Source organism: Eublepharis macularius, chromosome 10 (genome assembly GCF_028583425.1).
Source record: "Eublepharis macularius isolate TG4126 chromosome 10, MPM_Emac_v1.0, whole genome shotgun sequence".
Taxonomy (NCBI): Eukaryota; Metazoa; Chordata; class Lepidosauria; order Squamata; family Eublepharidae; genus Eublepharis; species Eublepharis macularius.
In genome coordinates this window covers 623,073-639,994 of record NC_072799.1, presented here as the reverse complement: position 1 = coordinate 639,994, position 16,922 = coordinate 623,073, and the positions used below count along the sequence as shown (strand labels likewise).

Genomic DNA, 16,922 nt, shown 5'->3' with positions numbered 1-16,922 from the left:
GCCTGCATTTCTCACAGCATTTGATATGGAAAGTCTTAGCGCACACAGATGCACCCGCCACCCGCTTGGCAGAAAACGTAACAAGTACACAATACAAAAGGCTTTTATTAAAGGTTAAAACAGTCCAATACCGAAAAGTGTGTAAGAAAATGAGGGGAGGGCCAAGCCCCGCTCACAGTGGTTAGAAACAGATGCGCACCAGCCCCCCCCGGGGGCCTGCATCTGCCAAAGCCCTTCAGGACAGGGAGCGCTGCGAACAGCACCACCCCGGGTAGGTTTGTGCTCAGATGAGGCTGTGGGGGGCGGGGCGGGGGGGGGGGAAACAGGACGCCTAGAAAAAGAGTAGAAATGTTTGTGCGGAATTCCAAGGGTGGGAAGGAGGGGAACAGGGCTGGGCCCCTCCCCAAAGACCATGGGACTGCTTCCGCTTTCCTCACCAAGGCATATCAAAGAAGGGAGGAAGGCAGATCACGTACCCCTGCCTCCAAGAGGCCAGTCAAGGGGAAGAGGCCTGTGTTGTGTCCAAGGCACCACATGGCTAAGAAGGGGCGCCAGACCCTCCTCTCCATGCTGCTCCACCAGCAGGCTAGCCTGAAGCAGGAAGCAGTTGTCACAAACAGGAACTTTAAAGAAATCCTACCCTCCCCACACACACACATACACGCGTGCGCGCGCGCGCACTTACAGGGCCTATGGATCCTTGTCTTTGCATGCACCCCACCCCGTGTCCACCCTGTCCACCCACCCCAGTTCCCCTACAGTCACAAGGCTCTGCAATCAGTACCATGAATTCAGTTCCAGCCACTCCAACTGGAGCCATCTGGATTCCCTCTGATCTTCCTCCACAATACAGCCCTGTGGCAAGCCCGGACAAGAGGAGCCCGGGCTCCTTCCAGCCCCCCGCCTCCTCTCTGCACCACCAGCTCCCAAGCCCCTTGCTGGGGCCCTCTTTCCTCCTTGTCCCCCAAATACTGCTAAGGTCAGAGGTAGCAATTAGAGAAAAGGCTGGCTCAAGGCCCATCCGTTTGTTGGGCTGCATCTCCAGCACCAGGTACAACAGGAACGTAAACACCAAGTGAAGGCGTGGCAGCAGTGGCAAGAGGCACAGAGCCTGCAGGCAGACAGGCGGAAGGGTGGGGCAACAAGGCAAGAAGCAGCCATCCCCTCCCGCCTCACTGGCCAGTGGCAGAGGGCCCTCGATGCCAAGGCAAAAGCACCCCATCAGCCCCATCGGCTGCCCCCTCCCCTCCGAAGCGAAGGCACCAGCAGGACAGCTGCCTTGTGCCCCTTTTCCTTCCTGATGGAGAGGGCAAGTGGGTGCTCAGGAGATGTGGCTGGCATGATGCGGGCGCCAGAAGCACCACTTGCTGCGTGGGTGCTGTTTCCGCATCACCTCTTCCTCCAGCTCCCGCTCCTTTTGTGAGCGCAGGTAGCGGTCTTCCTCTTTCAGGTACCAGACCGGGGGCCAGCGGTGACGTTCAAAGTGGGCCTGGTTTTCTGTGGGGGGGCAGGGGAGAGCAGTTCCATAGCAACTAGAGTCAGCAGCCGCCCACCTCCAGCCACCCGGGGTCAGTTCCAGTCATTTCTCACGGTCTGCCAGGGACGAGGGGAAAATCCGAAGGCTCCATCCCCAAGCCGCCTACGCGATCCAGACTTCCCTCTGCATGCCTCAAGCAGAGGCTCATCAACCACACACAGGACCATGGTGTGTGAAATGCAAAACAAAACAGCAAACACCGTGTAGCAGTCAATTAAACTCTGTTGTGTACAATGACCGTATCGACGGGAAATCCACAGGCAGAAGACACTTGTATACCCAAAAGAAGCAGCACCAGTCAGGGGCTTGGCATCCCCTGCCACGCTTCCGGCGTGAAGGTCTTGAACTCTGATACTCTCATACTGCTTGAACTCTTCCCCCCCCCTTCTGGGAAAGCTTATCAGTCTTTCTGCCGTTGTCATGGACACTTAACCTTGGAGCTCCTGAACTTTCTAAAGCATCCGCATTCCTAGTTGCTTTGCTTTGATCCTTACGCATGGGGTGGATGGGTGCGAAGCGGGAACTTAGAACGCTGGCAGTTAAGGGGGTGGAGAGACTAGGCCGTAGTATAGGCTTGGGGCTTGGCGTAGGTTTTCATTCCTGGTTAAGTAGCTGTACTGAGTAGCTGTACTGTATCGCTGAACTCGCGGATTACCAATAAAGCTTTAACTGGTGTAGTTCTGGACTCATGCAGTGAAGTCATTGAGATCTACCTGCCAGAACCTGACAGCATCTGAGAGTCTAACAGGATTATCTGATAACACCATGAAATCTAACAAAAATGTCTGACAACGGGCTCTTTCCCGTTTCGCATTTCCTTCATCAGGTTAATATTCCAGTTAGATGTGGAGTGTTCTTCGCAAAAAGTGATGACTTCAGATAGTAGGAACCGAATCAATCAATAATAAACACAATAATCACACAGTGTCACTGAACTCATTTTTCAAAACTAATTACAAACACCGTAATTCTATTAAAGCAACTTGCCATGCCTTCAAATATTAATTTCCTAGCATAATAATTTCCAGAAGTCATAGAGATTCTGAAATGCAAACAGCCATGTCTTAGTGTGCAGTTGGGACCAAAAGGTTCAGTATTAGGTGGTGGAGTCTGGCAAGAGCCTGCCAAAAGTAAACAGTACATAGAGCATCTCGTAATAAAAGCCCATCGGCACCCAGTAGTCTCAGCTACTGCCGTTTCCCGGGACTGGCGTCCTGTGCTCTACGTGATCTCTTCACAATGAAAGGGCTCCTCCCAAGGAGCATCCGAATGGTCTCGAATGCTCTCCGCCCTGCAGGTCGTCTCACTTAAAAGGCCGTACACCAAAATCAACACTCCTGAACAGTTAGTTCCTTCTTAGAACCTCACAAGAAAAATGAATAACCTTAAGACCAGTCAAAGTACGCATCTTGGAACATATTTCCCATATTCGGAGTAAGATCCATGCAGCCCCTCTAGTTGAACATTTTCTTCCTAAAAAACATCAACCTGATGAATTTAAATTTTTGATTTTATATCGATGTAAACCAACCAAATATAATTGAACAAACATCACTAGAGCCTTATTGCAGTCGGAGGCACGCATTATTTTTACATTTAAAACAGGCACACCTCATGGACTCAATCAGACCGCTGAGCTTACACCCTTTTTATGAAATGATGTCGGTTATTCCTTTTTCTGGTGCGGTTATTGTTATAATAGTGTATTTTAAAAAATGAGGGCAATGATTTTCTTAAAGTAACGGAAACGGCAGTAGCTGAGACTACTGGGTGCCGATGGGCTTTTATTATGAGATGCTCTATGTACTGTTTACTTTTGGCAGGCTCTTGCCAGACTCCACCACCTAATACTGAACCTTTTGGTCCCAACTGCACACTAAGACATGGCTGTTTGTATTTCAGAATCTCTATGACTTCTGGAAATTAATATGTTAGGAAATTAATATTTGAAGGCATGGCAAGTTGCTTTAATAGAATTACGGTGTTTGTAATTAGTTTTGAAAAATGAGTTCAGTGACACTGTGTGATTATTGTGTTTATTATTGATTGATTCGGTTCCTACTATCTGAAGTCATCACTTTTTGCGAAGAACACTCCACATCTAACTGGAATATTAACCTGATGAAGGAAATGCGAAACGGGAAAAGAAACTGAGAGCCCGTTGTCAGACATTTTTGTTAGATTTCACGGTGTTATCAGATAATCCTGTTAGACTCTTTAAGTGCTTCTTTTGTGTATACAAGTGTGGATTACCCATTGATATATTCATTGTATACAATAGAGTTCGATTGCTATATGGTGTTTGCTGCTTTGTCAAGCAGAGGCTCTGCAGAAGGTGCTATGGGTAAAAGGCAAGGGAGCCTAGGTCTATTATGGGATTCTAAAGACCAGGCAGCACCATGGCCCCCTGCCACACATACCATCTTGGCGGGGGGTGGGTGGGTACTGGCTCCCTTGCCCAGGCACCAAGTGACTATAAGCAGCACGGTGCTTGCTTGCTTGGCATGAAGGGCAGGTAAACTGATAGTGGGCAACCACGGAATCGGGACGTCAGAGCAGGCCAAATCAGACTGCCTGGGAGAAAACCCCTGATGCTTGCAGAGAAGACCACTTCTTCAGCACTGCTCCCCCCATACCAAGTCAAGCAAGGAGCTCCCCCTCCCAAGGAGCAGGAGCTCCACCCTTAAGCGGCCCAGCAGAGCCCAGCAGCCGGTCGCATCCATACCTGGCGACATATACTTCATCTCGCGGGGAAAGCGGCGACAGACACTGTTGTAGTTGGTGCAGATATAATGGAGACACCAGGCAGCCAGCTGGCGGGCATTATGGAACTGTCAAGGCGAGGGGAGAAATGTTCAAAAAGGGCTCACCTCCCCTGGAAAGGGGGTGCAAACGGACAGGGCAGGAGGAGAAGAGAGCTCCTTGGGATGGCCAGTCACTGTGGCTGGCCTCCCAGAGAAGACGGAGCCGCCACTGCACAGGCACAAGGGCCTGGGCTCAGCCCCAGATACTCCCACTGAAACACCTCTGGTAGCAGCTTGGCTCTGCGAGTCCCATCCTCAGCAGTGAAAGACCCCCCCCCCCCACACACACACACCAAATGCGCCTGATGTGCAGCAGGCACTCCCACACTCCTTTTCCGAAGGAGCTCCCCCCGTAAGCAGCCTGTGCCCAGCCCCTAAAAGGCAGGAGGGCAAGGCCTGCGCTCCCCAATTCAGCAGCGCTAGAAGAACGACTCCGTACCTGTGTCATTTCCAGGTACAGTATCACTTGCGTGTCAATCTCCACCTGCTGCAAGCTGGCATGGACCAGCTCATCCACTGCGTACTGCTCTGGGGGGAGAAAGGGCTGTGATGCGGGGGGGGGGCGGGCGGCAGCTCAAAGGAACACCCCTCAGCTGGGTCCGGACTTGTGGAAAACCTGCCAACCTGCCTGCAAATGTCTCCATCTGACCTGCTCTTAAACGTGGGGTGAGGCAGCGGATGTCAGGAGAGCAGAGTGCAGACGCTCGGAGGCTGGGTCGCCACTCTCAATAGCGCACCTCCCTCGCCCCACCCGGCAGGATGGGAAGCTTTGTTTCGAGCTCCACAGGACAAGCCATCCCTCTGCAACAGCCCAAGGTCAATGCCCCCTTTGGTTTTCTGTCTGAGAGCCAACCAGCCTCCAGGGACACATGGATCCCAGGGACGCAGCGTCCCCACGGCCTCGTTCTCTTATCGGTGGGGCTTACGTAAGAGGCTTTGCAGCAGCAGCAGCCAGACGGATGGCGAGCAGGTGGCCCTCCCCACCCCGATCCAGCCTAGCAAAGGACTCACCGGTCAGGGCCTGCAAACGGGTCAGGCAAAGGCGGTTGGTGAGCACCAGCAGCTCCATAGCATCGAGGTCTGGGCTAGGGACAAAGAGCCCTGTGTAGAGGAACTCCAGAACGGCACGGAGGCAAGCGCAGTTTGTGCCTGGCAGGGAGACCTGAGGGGGGGAGGGGGGGCCTGTGCTGAAGGAGCTGCTCGGCATCTGCTGGCCCGGCACCCAACAGCCCCTGGCTGCCAATTCCACACACACACACAGCCAGCTTCTTCCTTCTGCATTCCATCCCACCCACCCCGCCAGAAGAGAAGCCACCACGGATGCTGCCTGTATCTTTACACGTGTAGCCCCTCCTGACTCCAAATCACAAATCCTCCGAAAGACAAGAAGCTGTTTCTCCTGCTTGAAAGGGTAAGTCCATGCCAAAGAAGTTCACTCCGCACATGATCAGAGGCACTCTGCTGCACTACCACTTCACATGTCCCACGGCTGCACCCTGGTTCCACTCCAGTGCCTGGGAAGTTCCTCCAGCTAAGAAGCAGAAGAGGCTTTGCCTGGCCTGCAGTTGCATCCCTGCACGGTCCCTGCGGCCCTTTGTTTTTGAGATGCCCCCTTTATCTTGGGTTCTGGGAGGCAGTGGCTGCCCCTCCCCTTGAGAAGCCAACCGGAGGCAGTCCAGGCAGCAGCTGGTCTTCCTGCTGCCCACGGGTCTGGGTGTTGGGGAGAAGAGGGTGGCTGGGCCAGAGCTGGCTCCCAAAGAGCATCGCTGGGGTGGGGTGTGTGATCCGATATGAAGCCTGGCCTCTTCTTCCACTGCTGCATTTGACCTGCCAACCTTCTGGCTCCACTCCCAAACTCAGGCCGTAGCTGTCAGCCAGCCCCCTTCTCTGGCCACTAGTCCATCCGGAGGCTCTAAAGCTGTCCAAGCCGGCACTCTCATCTGGACTCCACTGCCACCCCGACTGGCTCCCTCTGGTGCAAAAGCTGCTCAGGTCCCAGGCCTTTGGCTCTCTCTCCCAGCAATAAATTCTGGGATGGCAACCCATCACACCAGGCAAGGAGACACCTTTGCCACCTGCACCTGACCTCGAGTTTTCAAGGCACATTCTGAGTGTTTCTCCTTACTTCCAAAATTCAAGAGGAGACAGAGACAGCCCTGGGGAAATGTTGGCTTTGCCTGGCAGCACCGGATGCGGAAACACCACCACTGTCTCCGACTAGGGAGGGGAACAAAAGCACAGGGTTCTGAAGTGCGACTTACGACAGTCGAGATGCCTCCAGCAGGCCTGTTGCCATCCCTCCAGTCGGGGCAACTGGGCTTTCTGCAAGCAGGACTGGCAGCACAAGGACAACGCCCAGGCAGGCCACCTAGAAACCTGCTCCTCCTAACAGGGCCTCGTCAGTCATCTGAGGCGAGGCAAGAATACTGAGCCTCAAGCCAGCTCTGCCACCCCAGAGGCAGGCAGACAGGGCCCGGCGGAAGAGAGGCAGGGGCAGGGCAGGGCTGGCAGCCACCTGTGCATCCAGCCAGGATCACTCTCCTGGCTCATCCTACCCAAAAGCTAACACCGTGGATCCAGGAAGGCAATGAGGGACCCCAGAGAGGCCTGGTGGGCACGAGCCAGGCCGTGGGCACCACAGAAGAACAAGGGGGGCCTTTGCTGCCCTACACCCACACAAGGACAAAAAGGGCTTCCTCCCTCTCTCCCCGCCCCTGCTGAGGACTTGGAACTCCCTCCTTCACAAGCAACTTCCCCTCCTCACCTCAGTCGCACAGCTCTCTCGAAATGTGCTGCCGAACATGGCCACCATGAAGTCACAGCCTGCAAGGAGTAGCGGCTTGTGGGCTAGCATGCAGCCGTCATCCACCACAAACATCACATCTGGAGAGAAAGGCACACAATCCATTTGGGACAGCTCCCTCCTGCATCGCCCAGGGCTGTCCCCTCTGCTCCGTGCACACCTGCAGCCTAGACTGCCCCAACCAGGCCCTCCTCACCCGTAAAGCCACAGCTCTCTCTTTACCTGCAAAGGTACCTTTGCTCAGGCACTCCTTGATGCGGTTGGCACGACGCACGTGGAAGGCCTTTGTGATCTCGCGGTTCATAAAACTTTCCTTGTTGAGAATGTTGGCCACCATCATGCGCAAGTCAAAGACCTCCAGCAGCTCTGCGATGGCGGCCACCTGCATCAGGTCGGCTCGGTGCGGGTCCAGGTGCCCGGTGTACAAGTATTCCAGCACGGCCCGGAAGGGGCCCAGGGGCACCAGCTCACCCATACAGACCACCGTCATGGGCTTCCCCTGATGGGTGAGCGGGTCTCGCACCTCCTCCTGCCGCATGCTGACAAACCCCCGGCCCCAGCCAGACAACTCCCGGGGCGGCGGCATCAGGCGCAGGGGGTCGTCGCTTTGGGAGGCTCGCAGAGAAGCCGCTGTTGCTGCAGCTGCCACTCCCAAAGAACTCTTGTCGGCATCCAAGCTCTTAGTCCTGCCGGCTGGCTCCTTCGTGCCCACGCCGTCCCCTACCAAGTCCAGCATAAAGAGATCGTAGAATTTGGAGCATGACGTGGCCAGATACACGCGATGGGCGAAGACACGGTGCCCGCCCCACAGGCAGAACACGACGTCGGCACAGAGGGGCTCACGGAAGAGGCTGCCGGGGCCTCGGCCTTCGGCGGCAGCCGGCTCCGGGATGTGGATGATGGGCGGTGGCGGCTTTGGGGGCAGGAATGGTGCCTGCAGCAGCGGGCGCTGCATCTTCTTGAGGTGTGACTTCCAGAACTGCAGGTGGCGGCGTGAGATGAGGGCGGCACGGATGGCGTTGTCAAAGACATCTTTGATTCCAAACTGGGCCACCACGCTGGTTTCGTAGTATGGGATGCCCAGCTCCTTGGCCACCTCATGGCCACACTCTGGCGGAAGGATATCTGATGGCTTGATGGGCCTGGAAAGAGAGAGAGGAAGCAAGGCTCATAAAGGGGGCGCTTGGCCCAAGGGCTCTCCTGGTCAGCAGAGGCAAAAGGAAAGCTGCCCAGAGCAACCCCACGCCCTCCAGGATCCCTGGAGACGGGTGCCCGGTGCCAGCAGAGCGGGGCTGAGGGTCCACCCTACTTGGCCAAGGGCCGGCGAGCACGGTTCACGGCATCCAGGTCTGCATAGCGGAGGTCGAGCTGGCAGCCCACCAAGACGATGGGTGTGCGCGGGCAGAAGTGCTTGATCTCGGGGTACCACATGCTCTTCACGTGGCGCAGCGAGTTGGGGTTGGCCAGAGAGAAGCACAGCACCACCACGTCCGACCTGCGGGAGGCAAGGCAGGGCAGGGCAGGGCAGGGCAGGGGGCGAAAGGGTCAGGCGCCGGGATCTGGCCGGGGCCACCACCCGGGAGAGCCGCCTCCCACCGGCTTCGCTCCGGCCAGCCCAGAGGGGCCGCGCCGGCCCCAGCAAAGGGACCGGCCTCTGCCGCCCGCCCCCTTGCCGCGTCCGGCTCTCAGCGGCTCCCGACCCCGAGGGCGGCGCGCCACAGCCAGGCCGGGCCGCCCTGCAGCTCCGTGGCGAACGCGCCGCCGCGCCGCCCTCCTGCAGCCACGCTGTGCGAGGCGGGCCGGGCCGGGCCGGGCCGGGCCGCGAGGGGCTCACCTGCCGTAGGCGAAGCGGCGGTCCTTGTGGTGGTCGCCGAAGGTGTCCCAGAGGCGCAGGGAGACGCTGACCTCGTCCACCACGTCCCGCGAGCGCTCCAGCACCTGCCGGCCGAGGGGCGCGTGAGGCGGGCGGGCGGGCGGGCATGCAGGGGCCCGGGCCGGATCCCCCCCGCCGCCCCGCCCCGCCCCGCCGCGCCGCGCCGCCTACCTCCTGGCAGACGCGGTACTGGTCGATGGCCCAGACGGTGGGCACGTGGGTGGCCAGCAGCTGGTACTGCGAGAGGGTGGCGTTGCAGGCCCGCGCGCAGATGAGCCGCGTCTTGCCGGCCGCGTTGTCGCCCACCACCACGCACTTGATGGTCTCGACGTTGGGCCGCTCGTAGTCCACGTCCAGCTCCATCGGGCCCCCGCCCCGCTCAGCGGGCCCGCCCCGCCCGGCCCCCCGTCAGAGCGGCGGCCGGCCGGGGGCGCCTCGGGGGCGCCATCCCGTCTCCGCTGGGCCGCCGGCCGCGCGCCCGCCCCGCCCCGCCCCGCCGCCAATGGCGGGAGGCGCCGCCCCCGGCCCGGACAAAGGCGCGGCGCGCCCCCGCAGCCGCCGCGCCTCTGCAGGCGGCCCTCGGTCGGGCTGCGCTGGAGGGGCGTGCCCGGCGGCCGGGAGCGCGCGGGGAGGGGCGGCCGGGAGCGCTGTCGAGGGGCGAGTCCGGCGCCGGTTGGCCGCTGCGCCCCGCTGCCTGCCGACGCTGCCTGGACAGCCCAGCAGGGTCCGCCCCGGGCAGGGCTGGGCTTGCGGCGAGCGGGCAGGCAGGCAGGCAGGCCGCGGCCCTGCCTGCTCTTCGCCCCGAGCGGCCCGCGGTGAGGTGGCGGCGCTTCCCCGCAGGAAGGCGGGCGGCAAAGCCGAGGAAAGGAGGGGCTGCGCGGCAGTCCCTCGGCGGGAGAGCCGCGGGGGCCCCGCGCAGCAGCAGCAGCAGCAGCAGCAGCAGCAGCAAGGAGGGCCGGTCCGGAGCGCCGAGTCGCAGCTCCGAAGCGGCCCGGGGAGGCTTGCGGGGTGGCCTCGGCCTGGCCCACCTCACAGGGCCGTTGTGCGGGGAAATGCAGGCGAGGAGAAGCTGCTGTGGCCCCCGTCGGAGAGAAAGGAGGGACCTACAGGACGGCGGCATCGAAGTGCCGGAAAACCCGCGCCTCTCCGTTGCTGCCTGCCTGGCCAGCGGCCTGAGCCAGAAGAGCCGCCCGTGAAGAGGCCCCGTGCGTCCGCCCGGCTCCCCTCCTCCGCTCTGGCCCCGGCTGCAGGGGCCTGTGGGGGTCTCCGCCGAGGGCGTTCCCGTCCTCTAGCTGGGCATGCCGAAGATCGGGCCCAGCAGGCCTTCTGGCCCAGCAGGCTGACCCCAAGGCGGGCTGCTGCCCCGGCACTACCGCCCTTCCCAAGGCGGCCAAGCCACGCCGCACCCCCCCGCGCCCCCCTGCCCTGGCAGAGCGCCTCTTCCCTCTCCTGCGCGTCCAGGCCCCCAGCCCCACCCGCTGCCCGGCAGGCCTCCAGTGGCGTCCAGGCTGTTGGGTCTGCTGGGGGGGGGGGGGGACGAGCGCTGCGCAGCCCGCGGGCGCTGCAGGTTCTTGAGACACGTGACGAAGCCCGGCGGCCCCTGCCGTTGTCCGACAGCCAGGCCGCCTCTTCGCGCCTGCTCCGCTCATTTGCCCCAGGCCAGGGGGGGCTACCCGGGGCCAAGCGCCGTTCCTCCCGGGGGCAATGAAGGAGAAAGAGGCAGAAGTGGGGGAGGGGAGCTGGGCCTGGCGGCTGCCACATTCTGGCCATGTGCTTGAACCCATGACGCGTAGGAGCTGGCTTTCTGCTTTTGGTCCCAAACCCTCAAAGAGCATTTCTGGGCAGGGCAGAGCATGCGCCTGCTTGGCTGGCTGTGGGCTGTGAGCTCCCCTGAGCAGGATTCTCCCCCTCACATGCGCCTGAACGCAGAGACCTTTTTATAACAACAACAACAACAACATTCGATTTATATACCGCCCTTCAGGACAACTTAGAGTGGTCTACAAAGTACGTTGTTATCCCCACAACAAAAAAAACCCTGTAAGGGATCATCCCCCCCCCCCCTTCCAGGGAGAGAGTGCCTGTCCCATGGACACCCAGTGAACCTCACAGATGAGCGTGCATTTGACTTCCAGACTTTCACTACACCACATTTAGGGGCTCGCATTCCACTTCCATGTTTCTCACAACGCCACATGTCCGGTGGTCATGAAGGTTAACTTGCATTGCTTGAAAAAAAAAAAAAAAAAAACACACACACACACACACACACACACACACACACACACACACACACACACACACACACACACACAGAGACAGAGACAGAGACAGAGACAGAGACAGAGACAGAGACAGAGACAGAGACAGAGACAGAGACAGAGACAGAGAGGCATACAGGCTTCAAGCCTTGCGGGAGGGATGGCCCCGCGGCATTTGGCACTTCCCGTGAATGGGCCGGGGCTCTGTGGCAGGGCACATGCAGGGTAGGCAAGCCCAGCTTCGGTCCCTGGAGTGAACGGGTGCCAGGCACGATACGCAGTGGTTGCCTAGTGGGAGCAGGGGGCTGACTCAGTGTAAGCCGTGCTCATCACTAGGCGCCTCTGGGCCTTTTCCTTTAGCCTCTCTGCTCCTCATCAAGGCACGAGGGGGTGGTCTGGGCAAAGAGAACAGGGTTAGACAATTGCCACCGCAGCCCCCTTCTTGTGCTATCAGGAGGAGAGCAAGAGACTCGGGTGCCCCCTGGGACGAACACCTAGGCAGCAACACTGGCTTTCTCAGATCATGGCAAAGGAGTTCCCAGTTTGTGTGTTTATTAAAAGGTTTGTATTCCGCCTTTCCTCTTTATTGCACAGAGACGATCCCTCTCTTGCCCAGGAAGCAGCACCCCTGGGATTTTCACCTTGTTTTACCAACCAGTGCTTCGAAGATGTCGACCTCACTTTTGATCTGTTTGAAGGAGGAATCGTAAGCCACATTCCTCAGGCTCCAGGTGTTCAGAAAAGCTCCGTGGCTGTCCCGGGTCTCCACCCAGCAACATCCCCCCCTTTCCCTTGCTCCTGGGTGGGGGAATTCCAGCTTCTCTCTGGGTAGTGACTGCTGCCACCCACACACCTGCGCGTGTCTCCCACTAGGCAGATTTGTGCCTCTAGCACTCCGCTGCCATTTAAAGGCTCTGCCTGGTTCCTGCACCCCCCGTGCTCCTAGATGCTGGTACAGAGCAATCCGTTGACCCTTCCAGCGATCACACTCAAGCGATGGCAGCGGCTCACCCTTTGCCGCTCTTTCGAAAGCGGGACCAAATAGGCAAGGGGCGTTTACAGACATCTGGCGCTGAGAAGCCAAAATGGAAGAAAGTCAATAAAAACATTAGGTTGTGCAAGGATAACAAGACGTGGTGAAAACACGCAAGCCCTGAACTTTATATTGTTGTTGCTCGGAGAGGCTAGTGAAGCGACACCTTGCAGACTTTAAAAGCCCTTCATGCCCTCAGGAGGCACAGCTGGGACTTCTTCCATTCTCCCTTGACACATGGACAAGATGGAGTCCCTTGGCAAAGGTTTAGTGCTTCATACTTCTACCTATCTGAGGAACGTGAACAAAGAGAGGCAGATTCCTTCTCCTGTCCTGAGAATTTAAAATCTCCCCGTAGGAGTCCATCCCCCTCTGGGGTCAGTTCTGATCTTCCCACCACAAAAGGAAGAGAAAACACGCTAGGCTTTTGGCATTCTCAGTCTCTGTTCCTTTAGTGGCGACAGTCTAGCAAATGTGAGAGATGGTATGTCTTACTCCAGCCGCCATTTGTATTACTAAATGTGTCCTCGTGACTCATTCTGGCCCCTCTCCTTTTTGGTCACCTACAAGTTGGCAGCTGCTCCCCGTTCCCAAGCAGCGTGCAGTCTGAATGGCTGGATTGTTGGGTGGAGGGCTTCTCCATGGGCTGCATCAAGGCCTTGACTGGTCATGCAATGGAGTCTTCCGTGCTTTGGCTGCATGCTCACATGGCACCGGTAGAGAAAGTGACAAGAACCCTGCAAGTTAATTCCCACACTGAAAACAGCTGGTCTCCGACAGCCACCCTTGGAGTCCATTCCATAAGGAGCAACCTAAAGCAGCCCAAGGCCCATCCCGATACCTGCTTCTGCCTCCAGATGCCTCAACTGGAGGGCAGGGTCTGCCGTGTCAAAGGCTGCAGGCAGAGCCAGGGGAAGCGACATCGACATCGGCTGGTTCTGGGCCTCCTTGCTGGCTCTTCTCTGCCAAGGCTGACATCTCTCTCAGTCCTGAATAAAAGAGTGACTGGGGCCAGGCGTTGTTGTTTATTTATACATCACCTTTCTCACTGAGATCTTAAGTGGATCACAATAGTGGAAGTGAATACAATAAAATCAGTAGGACATTCACAGGCAAAATACAACATGATCAACAGGACATTCAGCGGAAACAAATACAATAGGGTATGGTAGCTGCAAATCCAGAAAGCTTGCAGTCACGCCATTGGCTGCCTATCAGTTACCGGGTTCAATTCAAGGTACTGGCTGTCACAAACAAAGCTCTTTACGACCTTGATTCTTCATATCTATGGGACCCCCCCTCCCCTTATGGTCTGACATGGCAGCTTTACTGTTCTGAACAGGGCCTTCTGCAAATGACGCCTTGCACATGAGCAAAATCTCTGTGGTAGCTCCCACCTTATGGAATGCTCTACTTGAAGGTCAGGAAAGCTCTCTCTCCCCTGACCTTCCACAATATGCAAAACTGAATTATCTCAAAGGTCTTTTTTCTTTTAACACAGACAATAGACTGTATTTCAGGGAAATTGTTCAGAGAGATCCATTGGAAGGGGACAGGGACTGTAGACTATACTGCTAGGTACTGTCTTGTATGCTCCTACTGGGTAATTTCCACATAGAATCATAATAGTTGGAAGGAACCTCTAGGGTCATCTAGTCCACCCCCCTGCACAATGCAGGGAATTCACAACTACTCCCCCGACTGCCCCAGTGACTCCTACTCCATGCCCAGAAAAACTGGCCTATGGGAAATTGCTCCCTGACCCCAAGGTGGTGATCAGCCTTACCCTGGGCGTGTAAGAGGGGGCCACGGGGACTAAGCACTGATGCAGCCCTTCCTGCCCTCCCCCTCAAGATCTGCCCAGGTTCACAGAATCAGCACAGCTGTCAGATGGCCATCTAGCCTCTGCTTAAAAGCCTCCAAAGAAGGAGAGCCCACCACCTCCCGAGGAAGCCTGTCCCACTGACTGTTCTGTCAGGAAGTTCTTCCTAATGTTTAGCCGAAAACACTTATTTAATTTCAAGCCGTTGGTTCTAGTCCGAGCTTCTGGGGCAGCCGAAAACAACTCCGCGCCATCCTCTCTATGGCAGCCCTTTGAGTACGTGAACATCTCGTTTCTAAATGCATCAGCTAAGCTTTAAGAATGTTTATCATTCAATACGTCACGTCAAATCGCTCATGTCTTTATTCCAGCTCTTCATTTGGATGTATGTGTTTTCTAGTTATCTGCAACGTATACGCTGTAGCACTGTTTGTTATGTCCTGTCCATTGATCATATTGACTCAGGCTGTGTAATCCGCCTTCAGTCTCGGTGAAAAAGGCGAACTATAAATAACAATTAATTGGGGGCCAAGGAATTGTCTGGCAGGCAGATGGCAAGGAGGGCCAGGCTTGGCACTTGCTCTCCTCTGCCTCCTGGTTCTTTTTGCAGAGATTTGTCTGCTGATGGGCAGCTGGTCAGAAGCAGAATGGGAGACCCCTGCTGAAGGGAAGACCCCCTTTCTTTCACCCCCGCATGCCTTGGTGGCTGGTCAGCATCCCTGGGTAAGGGGTGAGCAAAGGAGGCTTCTCTGAGACCTCCTCCTCAAGGAGTGGTTTCTCCCCCGTTGCTAGAGGGCATAGCAGCAAACAGGCCGCAGGGGAGCAGTGCCAAGACAATGGCAGGCACCGCAGAGGACAGAGCAGCTCAATGTACGCAGGGTCCCCTCAAGCTCCCCCTTGCCCAGGAGATGAACAGCAGCATTCCTCCCTCCCCACCCCTCACCCCTGCTGTTAGCAATCATACCCAGCTCACACTGAAAGAGCAGCGTGCCAACGCAGACATCTCACCGGCCTTTCCCGTCATGTGCTTCAAGTACCTGACATGCTGCCTGGCTAAGCAGAACGGTTCCCAACTCTGACTGGAGACGGAAAAACACTGGAACGCGAGTCATGCAGCAAGACCGACCATCAGCCCCACACCCCAGAGAAGTGCAAATATGCAAGACAAAACAGCTCTTCCCAAAGCTCCTGCTTTATCATCCACACCCTTCCAAATCTCCCCTCATTCTGCTTCCCAATCTGGACTATCCAGGAACCTGATAGGCCTTTCCCATCCAAACATCTGGGGTCATCAATCACTGTTTTTACCTATAGTTCCTCCCAGATATGCACAATCACACCCTTCCGTTTTATTCTCTCACCTCCAGAGTCTGCCACTAAGCTATTGTTTTGGGGGCAGAGACATATAATTGGGCTCTTCAGCCATGTGCTCAGTGTGTGTTCTGGACCCTTCCATGCATGCTGAGATACAGCTGAACCCTAACCCCTCTTCTCTCCGTGAAGCGCACGTTGTCTTTGCTGCTGTCTCCATGGAACCTTCCTCTTCAAGACTGGCAGCTATAGCCCTTCCTGAAACTGCTTTCCCACTTCCTCGCTGATTTTCTAGTTAGCTGTGTGTGTGTGTACGTGTGCGCGCGGTGCGTATTCTGTGCAAGTGCTCTTTTACTGCTTCTTTAATTAAAAACGCTCCTGTTGAACATCCGCCTGTGTTATTAGGAAGTCCTCTAAGGGAACAAACCTGGTATACGTTGGTGGAGATCCTGCTGGTTACCCCCTCTCGCTGTGTCTCCTTGTATGCTAATCCCCCCAATTCCCAAGGAGACCCCCCCCCACATTTGAGTAACAAATCAGCCCAACGGCTGATGCCTCCTGCATGTGGAAAGCCTGGGAGCTCCAAGGCAAAAGCGAATTGGAGACGCAGGCTAGGCTCAGTCCTCATGGCAAGGCAGGCACTCATCGGGGACAGCCAAATGCCTCCTGGGCAACGCTGGGGGAGGGGGCGAGAGCAGCAGCTTCAGTTCCTGCCGCATCTGGGCACCTCCCCCACTGAACGGCTGTGCCCATTGCCCACCCTTGATTCGCCCCGAGGGGCTGGGCACCCTGGCACAAACTGGAAGGGAAGCCTGGCCTTGCTGCTTCTGCCTGGCTCTGTCTCAGCCCGAGATTTGGCGGGAAGAGGGGTCCAAGCACCTTGTCCTGGGAACTGAGCCATCTCAGGACCTTCGCCTTCCGGTGCCTTACTCTCTCATCAAACCTTATTTGCCTGTCAGTATCTGTGACCCTTCTGGAACTGTCTGGAATTCGTTTTGGTTTTCACCACCTGTAATTATTGGGTGCCATCTGCAAACCTCCCTCCCCCCGCGCCCCACCACTTAGCTCCCCACCACCACTCCGGGCTGTTCAGGAATAAACTAACAGCACCACCTGCCACAAAACACCCCCCCACACACACACACACTTGATGCCCTCTGGGGCTGGCGATACGGATCAGCCTTCCAAGTTCATCAGCTGCTCCACGTTCCAACTGCGCGCGTGCGCACGCACGCACACACACGGTATCTTCTCTCATCAGAGCTGGATTTACACACAACAATCAAGCGGCCTCAAAATAATGACACAACACTAAAATTCCAAAATGACAACTCTTTTAGTAATGATATCCAGTCTCTTCAGGGCTGCAGCATGTCCTCCTCGCTCTCTGTCCCTGACCAAGGTGGGATCTCGCTTGCCTGCAATCACCCAGTCCTTTCTTTTTTTATTGCACACCCCAGCTGGTATCCCACTGCAAA

General features: G+C 56.9%; 1 protein-coding gene across 3 annotated transcripts; it reads right to left on the bottom strand.

Annotated features, from left to right (window-relative positions):
• Positions 1 to 87: 87 nt before the first annotated feature.
• LOC129336755 (rho-related BTB domain-containing protein 2-like) lies at positions 88 to 9,480 on the bottom strand. Of its 3 annotated transcripts, XM_054990076.1 has the most exons (9): positions 9,189 to 9,480; positions 8,979 to 9,082; positions 8,454 to 8,639; positions 7,367 to 8,286; positions 7,106 to 7,224; positions 5,353 to 5,503; positions 4,781 to 4,869; positions 4,263 to 4,368; positions 88 to 1,497 (listed from the first exon to the last, which is right to left on the bottom strand). In XM_054990076.1, exons 1-9 carry the CDS (start codon positions 9,378 to 9,380, stop codon positions 1,322 to 1,324), a joined length of 2,043 nt encoding a protein of 680 aa, XP_054846051.1. In that variant the 5' UTR covers positions 9,381 to 9,480; the 3' UTR covers positions 88 to 1,321. The 3 variants fall into 3 exon arrangements, 2 of the variants coding, with proteins under 2 accessions (XP_054846051.1, XP_054846052.1); XM_054990077.1 differs by lacking the exon at positions 8,454 to 8,639; XR_008597740.1 differs by lacking the exon at positions 88 to 1,497 and having other exon boundaries at positions 4,781 to 4,864.
• Between the last annotated feature and the right edge of the window lie 7,442 nt (positions 9,481 to 16,922).

Coding starts and splice junctions, on each gene's coding strand:
- LOC129336755 (XM_054990076.1), bottom strand. CDS start 9,380: ATGGAGCTGGACGTGGACTACGAGCGGCCCAACGTCGAGACCATCAAG. Junction 9,083..9,188: donor AGTACCGCGTCTGCCAGGAG/GTAGGCGGCGCG, acceptor CTCGGCCGGCAG/GTGCTGGAGCGCTCGCGGGA. Junction 7,225..7,366: donor GAGCAAAGGTACCTTTGCAG/GTAAAGAGAGAG, acceptor CTTTCTCTCCAG/ATGTGATGTTTGTGGTGGAT.